The sequence below is a fragment of the Gobio gobio genome, assembly GCF_949357685.1.
Source record: "Gobio gobio genome assembly, chromosome: 14".
Lineage (NCBI taxonomy): Eukaryota > Metazoa > Chordata > Actinopteri > Cypriniformes > Gobionidae > Gobio > Gobio gobio.
The window spans coordinates 42,184,191-42,196,690 of record NC_137107.1 but is presented as its reverse complement, the minus strand read 5'-3'; the positions used below and the strand labels follow the sequence as shown (position 1 = coordinate 42,196,690).

Here is a 12,500-nt window from a genome sequence, read left to right as displayed (position 1 = left end):
ATAGATAGATAGATAGATAGATAGATAGATAGATAGATAGACGTACAGACAGACAGACAGACAGACAGACAGATTGATTACATCCAGTTCATTCATCACATTACATTGCAAATGGAAGGTCAAGTCGAGTGCATTGCATTGTGGCATACAGTACTCCATGTAGTGTGACAGTTGTGCACATTTTGACAAGTGTAGTATGTTTGCCGTGTGTGTTATATGAGTGTGTTTAGAATACTGTGCGGTAACAGATGTAGTATGTTAATGTGTTATTCTGAACACAGCTGTAGAATAAGTGCAGAAGGACTGATGAGGACGAGAGGTGTCTTGCTGTAGGCGCGCACGTGTGTGTGTGTGTGTGTGTGTGTGTGTGTGTGTGTGTGTGTGTGTGTGTGTGTGTGTGTGTGTGTGTGTGTGTGTGTGTGTGTGTGTGTGTGTGTGTTTAATTTAGTGTGTGTATTTTACCCTTCGGCAAGGTTCAGTATGAACACACACACATGCAAACACATGCATGCACTCACACACCTTTCCCGAGGCACTGATGACGAGCAGACGCTCTGTATTTATAGATGGTGATAATAGAATACAAAGAGAATAACATCTGACAGTGACGAGAAAGGAGACAAAGAAAGACGGCATTTGTTTCACAGTTTCCACACAGTCAGGCAACGAGCCTCACATTCATTTTAAATGCATGTTAAAAGTCTAAGACAAAAAGTTTAAATTTGATTTCGTGGATTGGTTCTTAGTACTAATAAAGGGCCCTATTTTAACGATCTGAAACGCAAGTGTCAACGCGCGAAGCGCAAGTAACTTTGTGGGCGGGTCTCGGCGCTGTTGCTATTTTCCTTGCGGGATAAATGGCTCTTGCGCCCGGCGCAAATCTAAAATGGGTTGGTCTGAAGTAGCTTCATTATTCATAGGTATGGTTTGGGCGTAACGTGAATAAACCAATTCGAGCGTCATCCAACATTCCCTTTAAAAGCAGGTGCGCAAGTTCCATTATGGATTGCTATTATTATGGCGTATTTACCAGGCGCACGCCAGGAGCGGTTCATAGCCGAGGAGACTGATGTTCTTGTAAGAGCAGTGAAAGACAGAGAAGTGAAGTTGTAATGTTGTACATTATGGTAAAGGTGATTTCACAGTCTTTTTTTTTTCAGTCTTTCAGTTTTTTCAGTTTTTCAGTCGATTTTTTTTTCCTGGTTCTTGACGGACAAACCAATTTGTCAGATGTCCTTATATACATATGTCTTGCCACTATTGGGCAAACCTTAATTATTGGTCTTATCCTTAATTATTACAATTAGCCTGAATAATTTGTAAGCTAGATTTATGCCTATTTTTTCACATCTTCGTGGCACACCACAATGATTTCCGTCATCTCATGTGTTAATATTTTTTTAGTGTAACAATTTATGATTTGCAAAAATAACTGTTGCATCTGTGTAGGTTACATGAGCAAAGTGTATGCGCGTTGTGCACGCTATACATTATGGTCAAGCATGCGCCCTTAAAATAGCATAATGAACAACGCGCAACGCACCACTGACTTTAGACTAGGTTTTTTCTGGTCAGTGGCGCAATTGTTTAATGGAACAGCAAAATAGCACCAGGGATTGTTTGCGCCGGAACACGCCTCCTTTTTTGCGCTGAACCGCCCAGGGAGCGCAAGTTCATTCACTAGTTTAGCGACGTGATTCTGTGGAGGGAAAAGCGCGCTTTGCGCGGGTGCAAAATAGGAATGACACATGCGTCGGTGTACAAAGTCAATTGCGCTGGGTGCAAGATAGGGCCCATAGTGTTTTTGATTGGTCGCTTTTCTTAATGGAGCTTTCTGATTGGTCTATAAAAACATTTCAAACATGCATGTCTTTTTGAAATGACTGGAGTACTAGCATACTGTTTACAGTATACACTGAATATTTATTTTATAGTATACATGGTATTTATTTCATACAGTTGTATGCTACTGTACATTTACATCATTGTGCATGTTTAAATCTGCAATGTATTTCATTCATATTTATTATTTTTTGTTATTTTCTTGGATTATTTTACATTTTTATTACAGATCAGAACAAGAATTGAGTCAAGGAAAAATGTAAAAAATCATAACATTACTTATAGTTCATTTGTTCATTTAATGGAAATAAAAAGTCAGGTTGATCACATTGCATTGTGGGATACGTGTACACAGCATGTTCTGGATAAATACAATATTCCCAAATGTAGCGAGGCTCGTGGAAGTACTTGTAGAACTAGTATGAGAAGTATGTTAGTATTGCAAACATGCAGTCATTTGCTTTTCTTTAATTTTGCACAGGAACCTGTCCAAGAAATATCAGCCTAAGAAGAAAGACGAAGACGAGAATAAGTATGTTTAATATGTTTTGGTATAAATCCAGATGGATCACATGCACTAGATGTCTGAATCAACATTTTACAAGTCAAGGTGGATTCATGACTTGTTATATTGATGATGTCACTTCCTGTCTTAGGTACACTTGGTGCCGTGCGTTTCATTCGACGCTAAACGAGCTGAACGATTACGCCGGCCAGCATGAGGTCGTCGCAGAGAATATGACGTCACAGATCATCGCCGACCTCACGCGGTACGCACAGGAAGTCAAAACGGAGAGGAAAACGGTGAGTGAAGGATCGCTCGGTTAAAGTTACAGCTGTGAAATGTCCAATTTGGTTAAAATCCTGCCTTCTATCCCAGCTTAATGAACAGAGACAACTAGTCAGTCATTGGTAGGATGACTTTCTGAAGGATGTGATTAATGTGGCACCTTTAACTACATAGAAACACACACAATGTTCATCCATTTCTCATGATGTCCCACTTTTTTATCCAGCTTGACTGCAAGTTGTATTTAAGGTTGTTAGTTGTTTTCCTTAATGATTAAGTGAAGAATCAATAAATTATTAATTTAAACTATTCATTTCAAAAGTAAATTGTGATAAAACGATAAAATTACCTTTTGGCTCAAGCAAAACTATATATATATATATATATATATATATATATATATATATATATATATATATATATATATATATATATATATATATATATATATATATATATATATATATATATATATATATATATATATGAAAAAAAAATCTATATATACATATACAAACATTTTTTATTATTTTTATTATTACATAATTATTAGTGCTGGGGAAAAAATTATCGTGATTAATCACATCCAAAATAAAAGTTTGTGTTTATGTGTGTGTGTACTGTGTGTATAATTATTATGTATATATACACTCACCTAAAGGATTATTAGGAACACCTGTTCAATTTCTCATTAATGCAATTATCTAATCAACCAATCACATGGCAGTTGCTTCAATGCATTTAGGGGTGTGGTCCTGGTCAAGACAATCTCCTGAACCTCAAACTGAATGTCAGAATGGGAAAGAAAGGTGATTTAAGCAATTTTGAGCGTGGCATGGTTGATGGTGCCAGACGGGCCGGTCTGAGTATTTCACAATCTGCTCAGTTACTGGGATTTTCACGCACAACCATTTCTAGGGTTTACAAAGAATGGTGTGAAAAGGGAAAAACATCCAGTATGCGGCAGTCCTGTGGGCGAAAATGCCTTGTTGATGCTAGAGGTCAGAGAATGGGCCGACTGTTTCAAGCTGATAGAAGAGCAACTTTGACTGAAATAACCACTCGTTACAACCGAGGTATGCAGCAAAGCATTTGTGAAGCCACAACACGCACAACCTTGAGGCGGATGGGCTACAACAGCAGAAGACCCCACCGGGTACCACTCATCTCCACTACAGACAGGAAAAAGAGGCTACAATTTGCACGAGCTCACCAAAATTGGACAGTTGAAGACTGGAAAAATGTTGCCTGGTCTGATGAGTCTCGATTTCTGTTGAGACATTCAGATGGTAGAGTCAGAATTTGGCGTAAACAGAATGAGAACATGGATCCATCATGCCTTGTTACCACTGTGCAGGCTGGTGGTGGTGGTGTAATGGTGTGGGGGATGTTTTCTTGGCACACTTTAGGCCCCTTAGTGCCAATTGGGCATCGTTTAAATGCCACGGCCTACCTGAGCATTGTTTCTGACCATGTCCATCCCTTTATGACCACCATGTACCCATCCTCTGATGGCTACTTCCAGCAGGATAATGCACCATGTCACAAAGCTCGAATCATTTCAAATTGGTTTCTTGAACATGACAATGAGTTCACTGGACTAAAATGGTCCCCACAGTCACCAGATCTCAACCCAATAGAGCATCTTTGGGATGTGGTGGAACGGGAGCTTCGTGCCGTGGATGTGCATCCCACAAATCTCCATCAACTGCAAGATGCTATCCTATCAATATGGGCCAACATTTCTAAAGAATGCTTTCAGCACCTTGTTGAATCAATGCCACGTAGAATCAAGGCAGTTCTGAAGGCGGTTTTACAATTACTAAGGTCAAACACAGTATTAGTATGGTGTTCCTAATAATCCTTTAGGTGAGTGTAAATATATATATAGATATCTTGATCTTTTGGTATGACTTAATGATAAAGGAAATTATTCAAGTAATATATATAAATATACACACACATACACATTGTTAATACATTAGCATATTACTATTACATTAGTATACAATAAGTTGTTCACTATTTTTATGAGTTCAGAAGTTCATAACCAGGACAGTTGTCTCTTCTAAGAGATCATCATTATAACACACATTCTCACTCTGTCTCTCTCACTTCCATAAATAGAAATGCTGTTGTGTGTTTAGACTGAAAGTGTCTGGGTTCTGTGTATGAATTACACTCATTTGTGTGTCTCTGTGTGTGTTTTCATCATTGCACATAAACACACACACACACACAGATGAGAAACATAACCATGATGACACTGAACTCTCGTGGTGGTCGACTCTGATTTATATGTCCAGACAGAGCTGAACTACTGACATGAGCAGTGTCAGAACACAACGTTCATCTTTCATTTATCAAATCAGATGAAGGCATTTAGGTGTCAACCTGAAGAACGCAGATTTCCCAGCATTCAGCGCTCACTCTCTCACACTGAGCAGGGCTCCATGGTGTCTGTCTGGCCGTTTTCCCAGAATGCTGCTTCACTCCTGTTTTATAAACCTCTTCTTTCACTCTCTTTAATTGTCTGTCTGTCTATCTCTTACGTATACCTCTGTTCATCGGTTCATTCTGTTGATTTGATACACGTGTGTGTGGGAGTGTTTGTGCATTTAAATACATATATATATGTGGATATTTTATTTTGTAGTGGATTAATGGAGAATTAATTAAAAACAGTCGCACTCAGTTTTTTGCCGCTTTTAATCCAGACAGCATATGGTCTGATACTGTAAATCTCTATTAAACCCATTGTTGAAGAAGCTTTACACTCACTGGGCCTATAACCGTGTGTGTTTGAGACATGCTCCATCTGTAGGCGGTGCTCAGTAGTTCAGGTTATTATTCTGGGATGTGATGAATCCAGAAACTGAGAGGTTGCTGCTTCAGTTCCTCAGACTGATCCAGATGAAATCACTAGCTGAACAAGAGAAGGACGGAAACAAAAGCACTTCATTTTATGACAAAGGCCAGACTGATTTTGCATAGCCAGACTTACAGACTAACATTTTTAGGCCAGGAACGCCTACTTCTGACTGACATGCAAAGCGACCAACCACAGTTAGTTTTGCTTTGTTTTTATGTCGTTTATGAGCGGGTTTATCTGAAATGGGTGCGGAAAGTTGCAGTGAATTTAGCCAGTGCTCTCAGTTCTTTTTCTAAAATAATTATTTTATTTTATTTTATTATTAGTATTATTGTATTTATTTTATGTTTGTAATTTAACTTTGTTTATTTTTATTTTTATGTTTTTGTTGTTTAATTGTGTATATATATATATTATTATTTTTTTTCTTCTTTTAAATCTTATTTGTTTTTTATTTTATTGTGTTTTTAATTAGATTTTTTTGTTTTTGTTTTGTTTTGTTTTTTTATGTTTCATTTTAATGCAGTGAATTTAGCCAGTGCTCTCAGTTCTTTTTCTAAAATAATTATTAATAATAATACAATAATAATAATACAAATTAAATTATAGTATTTATTTTTTATTTTTTATGTTTTTAATTTAATGATTTTGTTAAGTGAAGTTAGCCAGTGCTCTCAGTTCTTTTTCTAAAATTATTATTTAATTTAATGAATTTTTTAAAATGTTTTTGATAATGTTTTTGTTATTTCATTTTATTTATATATTTATATTTTATTTTTATATATATATATATATATATATATATATATATATATATATATATATATATATATATATATATAAAATGAAATAACAAAAACATTATACATTATACATTTTTAATCTTATTTATTTTTTATTTTATTGTGTTTTTAATTAGATTTTTATTTATTTATATATATATTTCATTTTATTCATAACAGAAGAGCTATAATGTCAGCGCATTTGCTATTGTTCAAGATCTGTTGCTTTCTGTTTTTTGTTCTGTTTTTGATCCATGATGGGAAACAAGTCTGCCTTTATCTTCTGTGTGTGTGTGTGTGTGTGTGTGTGTGTGTGTGAAGCATAAATGATTCAAACCCTCTCTGAAGCAGCGCAGTATTGTTCAGTCTCATCTCTTTCATCTGTTCATCAGGTCTTTTTTTTCTCTGTTATTTATTTTCTTTTTCTTCTAACAGTGAAGCTTCATGCTCTTTTAAAACAGCTTGAGGTCAACTTCCTTTTTGAGAACAGGTTGACTTCCTCTGATTGGATGACATGGTAAAGACTGACTCCAGATCAGCAGTGAGTTTAGATTTCTGTTTGTAATGGGCCACAGCAACCAGAAGAATTAGATGATCGTTGAACCCTTTCCAGTCACATTGTGTGTGTGTGAATTGTCACGTACATCTGTTTTTTAGAAAACTGTCAAGCACAGGTCAAGCACAGTAAGAAATGTTAAAATGAGAAGTATACTTTCTCGTGTATGTGTGTTTAGGAAAGCGTACTTTAAAGTCTTGATCGCTATGCTGGACACAACTGGACTCCTTCACCATTGACTGACTGTGGTTTTGTACCCATAATGCTTTCTATAGGGTTTTATTCGCCCGCTGCATGCCTGCATTCCTTATTCAGCCAAGATTCTCAGCGATGAATACTGATCACATTCACACTCTTTCATTCATTCACTTCTTTTCTCACTGTTTTTCACTCTTTCTTTTCTCACTCTTTCTGTCCGGCCTGATCATGAAACTAAAGTCTGAACAAGAAACGTAATAATACAAAAATACATTTAGCATTTTTTTTTTAGGAATATTCTAAATAAAGTTGTTAAATTGAATATATTTATATTGAAAATGTTAAATATTTATAACATTTAAATTGCAAAATTTAAGTGCAGCCAAAAGTGCGGTTTAATCTCAGGAATATTCGAAATATTCGAAATATATATATATATAATAGGGCTGTGTTTTGAAAAAGTATCACAGAACCACAACATTTACACTCTTCAGGAAGTCAGACACCACATGATTTGTAGTTGAGTCTGCACATTTAACAAACTGGAAAGTATTTGACATTTTTCATAGAAACCATATACACTCTGCTATTCAAATACAGTAAAATATTCAACAAAAACCTTCTACAGTCCAGTGGTAAAAGCGTGTTTGTGTTGTGCGATTTCACTGATATTAATGCTCTGCTGATTTTTTTTATGCAGTCTGACTCTGTGTGATAAACAGGAAGTAGAGTCGAATCTTTGTCATTCAGACCGATCTGACCGTCTGACATTCAGTGCAGGTGTCCGTGTGTTTAACAAACAAGACTAGACTAAAAGTTATTAAAAGCATTACTTTTACAGGAATTACTAAGGATTGTTCTCTTTTGTAATTAGTATACATAATAAATAATACAATAAAAATATAATTTTATGATGTCATGTTACATTTATTAATTTAGCAGTGACAAATTAGGAATATTTATAGTTACATTTATATTAATTGATTATACGTTATATTGAAGATATTGGTTTATTTATGCCCTTTTTGAACACTTGAGCTTGAGTATTTATAGACATTTAAAGACCCCTTGTGGTTAAAATCAAGTTTTTAATGTTGTAAATATATGTCTCTGTGGTGTTTTTAATATGCTTTAAGACAAACCATGTGCAAATGCATAAGTCATCACCATTGCTAAGTATTTTCGCTTTAAAACGGCAGTGAACCAAAGACAGACTCAAAAACGCGGTTTGAAATCGCTGGTGTTTCTGACGTCACAAACTGCGGGCGGGTTTAAGCATATCATTAACTATTCTCTGAAGCAGGGGAGTCTCAAGAGAAGAAAGGTTATTCCAGTACATTGTACATGTAGCAATATAGCGGGTGGATTATGTACATGATGTATATTGCGATATTATGATGACTGTCTCCACTGACGTTCTGTGATGTTCAAAGCGCTTCTAAGGATGCTGATTTTTAGAAGGCAGCTTTCGGACTTTGAAGATGGTGAACGAGAACATGTTTTGTGTAGCATTAGCAACACATTATTAGCTGTTTGATAACGTAGTCAAGCTAAAGGCTAATCCTATTAGTTACTGTTATGTGTCTGACGTTGTAGAGAGCGATACAACGCATTACCATTCTGATCGCCTTGTAGACGAGCCTGTATAATTCACTCTTCCTCTTCTTCTTCTGAATCAGTTTCTGGTTCAAACATATATGGCTGAATTAAACCAGTACTTCCATTTGCCATTGTGCAGTGTTTACTACAGTAAAGTTGACCGAGTGGATCAGGTATTCTGAGCTGTGTGAGTGAGTGGAGACGGGGCTAATTTGCATATTCATGATTCCGCGTATACTAAATGAAGCAAGGGTGTAGAGTTACATTCAAGCTATGTTAAGGCTTGAAGAAATTAATTTCACAGGAAAAAACGTTTAAATATGTCATTTTGGTGATAAAAGATGAGTTTTAAGGGATAAAATGATTGACTCCAGGGGGACTTTAAAGGATTAGTTCACTTTCAAATAAACTTTTGCTTATAATTTACTCACCCCCTTGTCATCCAAGATATACATGTCTTTCTGTTTTCAGTCGAAAAGAAATGAAGATTTTTGACGTCACGTAAAACGCAATTACGCTGAAAAGGTCACGCTAGACGCAGGCGCAAAGACGTTTGAATATGTGGATACGGTCCTCCTTCCGCTCATTTGTAAACATTGGCTCGGTACTTCCGCCTGCGTCTATCGTGACCTTTTCAACGTATTTGCGTTTTACGTGACGTCACGAGCGAGCATCACTGAACAGAGCACGGCGAGCATTTGTGCTTATAAAACTTAGAGTTTATTTATTAAAAAAAAAAAAAAGACAGATGGTTTCGCTAGATAAGACCTTTATTGATCGTCTGGTACCGTTTGATGTGGTTTAAAGCCCTTTTGAAGCTTTACTGAACCTCTCATTTGGACCTTGAACCGTTTGGGGTCTATTGACTTCCATTATATGGAGAAATATCCTGAAATCTTTTCATCAAAAATCTTCATTTCTTTTCGACTGAAGACAGAAAGACATGGATATCTTGGATGACAAGGGGGTGAGTAAATTATAAGCAAAAGTTTATTTGAAAGTGAACTAATCCTTTAAGAGACTGTGTTGATTGTAATATTGAGGTGTTCAGTTTTATTTGGATTTTAGAAAATAAACGAGATTGCTCTCCTCACATATGAACCGTTTCTTGTTTTTTACTGGCATGCCTTTGCACAGTCCGAAATGTGCATATGCGTTTTTTTCCTGTTCGTCATCTGGTGGCTCTGAATTGTCAAAACCCCTCTCAAAATGCTTGCTAAGGATGCTAAAAACGCAGAAAATTGTGTGTAAACGTTATATAATATTATAAATATAAATTTTTTAAAGCGTGAAAATTTCAGACTCAAGGAACTTACAGGGTACGTTTACACGACAACGATGGACTAAACACAGAAACGTTTTTCCTTAGTGTTTTTCGCGTACAGACGACAAAGTTGTCAAAATGATCCCGACTAAAAAACGTTGTATTATTCATGCCAAGCCAGTAGTTGGGGATGTCACTGTGTCAAGAAACTATGCACCTAAAGACTAAACACACAACATGTATGACGTCACTGTTTTCACAAATTAGCTTTGTGTAGTATACATGGAGACAATGACGGTATCATTTTCAAAAACGTGCACTTTGAAACCCGTTTCCAAAAGTTTGCATTTTCAGGCCCCCAAAACACAACTGTCATGTAAATGAACGGCCAAAAAACATAAAAAGGTTTCCGTTTTTAGTTGAAAATGGTGTCATGTCAACGACCCCTTAAGCCGGGCTCCGACTACAGGAGTTTTTAAATCTCAACCGATTGTGAAATCTGATTGCATCACGCACATGAGGAGAATCTTCAACGATTTTATTCTCTCAAATCTCAAACCTGCACACGCTACAAGATTTGAAAGTCATGGCGCATCACACACTACAAGATGTACGCAAGGCTCTCAGATTTAGCACCTCACGTGATCTCACAGGGAAGCGGATGTAAACAAAATGGATGCTGTGTCGCGGGCACCCTGCTGTAGACATTATATGAGGAGGCATTATAAAGGTAGTTGAGTTATTGCCACATTTTGGCCAGCCGATCATAAACCGGCCTGAAACTCCTGTTGTCTGAGCCCGGCTTTAGGTGTTGAGGACTAGTACGAGAATAGCACTGTTAAAATCAGATACTCTCAGATAAGACTTTTACTCAAGTGGTATTGGAATTGGTGACTTGTAATTTCGTCATTTTGGCTGTAAGGTAGGGTTTTCATGTTCTCTTTACATCTCCGGATGCTAAACATGTTAATGATTTGGTCTGTTGCATGACCGTATACATTCGTCACGTGTTATTAAACTGATGAGTGTTGGCTCGTACGGGCGTCTTCAGCTGATCTCAGACCTGCATGAGAAGCAGGTCTTTATCTGTGTGGCACACTGAGCTCTTTGTGTGAGAGATATTTGAGTGTTGGCCAAGCGAACACTTTCCCTGGAGTGCTGAGGCCAAGAGGAGCCGCTGAGAGAAACACACAGACGGCCTCGAGTGTGACGACACACACAGGATACACACAGAACACGGCAATATGGCTTCCTGGCAACTCACACACACACACATGCACGCAAACACACACACATGGTTCCATACACACAGACACTCCTGTTTGTAATCTTCAATTATTCTTATTTTCATTCATTATTAGTTATTAGTCATTAAGATTTGTGAGCGAGTCTCTTGTTCTGTTTTGGATATTTTATATATAATTTTTTTTTTTTTACTCTTTCTGTATGTCAACTACTGACTCAAATAATACTTATTTCTCCTCAGGAATTTTAGGGAAACATCTGAGACAAAACTGAATCATAATTGAGAATTCAATCTCCTGAGCAATGAAAGAGCGATTTCTGTGCATTAGCATTTTCTTGTGGGAATGTGTATTTGCTGTTATGTGCGTTACACTCACGAAGAACAAGTGATGCATTTTCTACTTCTTTCTCTCTCACAGCATTTCCATGATGGACGGAAGGCACAGCAACAGATCGAAGCCAGTTGGAAACAGCTGGAGTCGGTGAGTTCAGCCAAAATCAATAATCAATCAACATTTCAGACTTATAAATAAATAATGGTAATACCATGGTACTTTGATATACAATAGCCTCCAAAAGTCTGGGCGCACTATAAGCCTTTTATTTTGCATTATTCAATGCAAATTATTTAAATAAATTAAAATATTATTTAATATTAAAATTAAATAATTAATTAATTTGAAAATTAAAATATTATACTGTTATTATATTATCTATTTTTGCATTTTTATAAACACAACATTTTTAAAACAAATTAAATTGTTAAAATATTGAAATTAAACTGAATAATACATTTTAAAATTTAAATATTATTGTATTAATATTGTCTTTATTAATGTAATTTTTACATTTAATTACACTTAAGTTGTATACCATGCTATTATAAAAATAATGTATTATTTATTCTTTAAATTTTAAATTAATTAAACTTGCATTATTCAATACAACATTTAAATACAAATTAAATTATTAAAATATAATTCAATTATAAATTAAAATATATTATTAATATTCATATTTATTTTGTAATTTTAAAATGTAATTATTTTTGCATTTTTAAATACATTTTAAATTATAATATTAACTCTTAAATTAAATAATTAAATGTAAAAATTTAAATATTATAATATTAATATTGTATTTATTTATGTTTTTTTTTTGTATTCATCTTTAAGCTGTATAATATGCTACGGAAAGATTTCCATATTCATATATAATGCTATACTTCAAAGTATTTCAGTGAATACCATGGTATTACCATAGTAAATGTCCAAAAAAGATAACCATGCAAACATTTTTGTTAGTGTAGTGATCTGAACTTGGGTGTCAGTCCACTAAAGTGTGTGTGTGTG

General features: G+C 35.5%; 1 protein-coding gene across 9 annotated transcripts in view; it reads left to right on the top strand.

Moving 5' to 3' along the window:
- Positions 1 to 12,500, top strand: part of fnbp1b (formin binding protein 1b) — a gene marked incomplete at its 3' end in the record, with an annotated part of 125,199 nt that overhangs the window by 54,380 nt on the left and 58,319 nt on the right. For all 9 annotated transcript variants that reach the window (XR_013817977.1, XM_079835998.1, XM_079835997.1 and 6 more), the window contains exons 3-5: positions 2,324 to 2,374; positions 2,499 to 2,646; positions 11,568 to 11,630. Coding sequence is in view for 8 of the 9 variants with exons in the window: in XM_079835998.1 (XP_079692124.1) it covers positions 2,324 to 2,374; positions 2,499 to 2,646; positions 11,568 to 11,630 (262 nt within the window). The remainder of the gene's footprint in view (positions 1 to 2,323; positions 2,375 to 2,498; positions 2,647 to 11,567; positions 11,631 to 12,500) is intronic.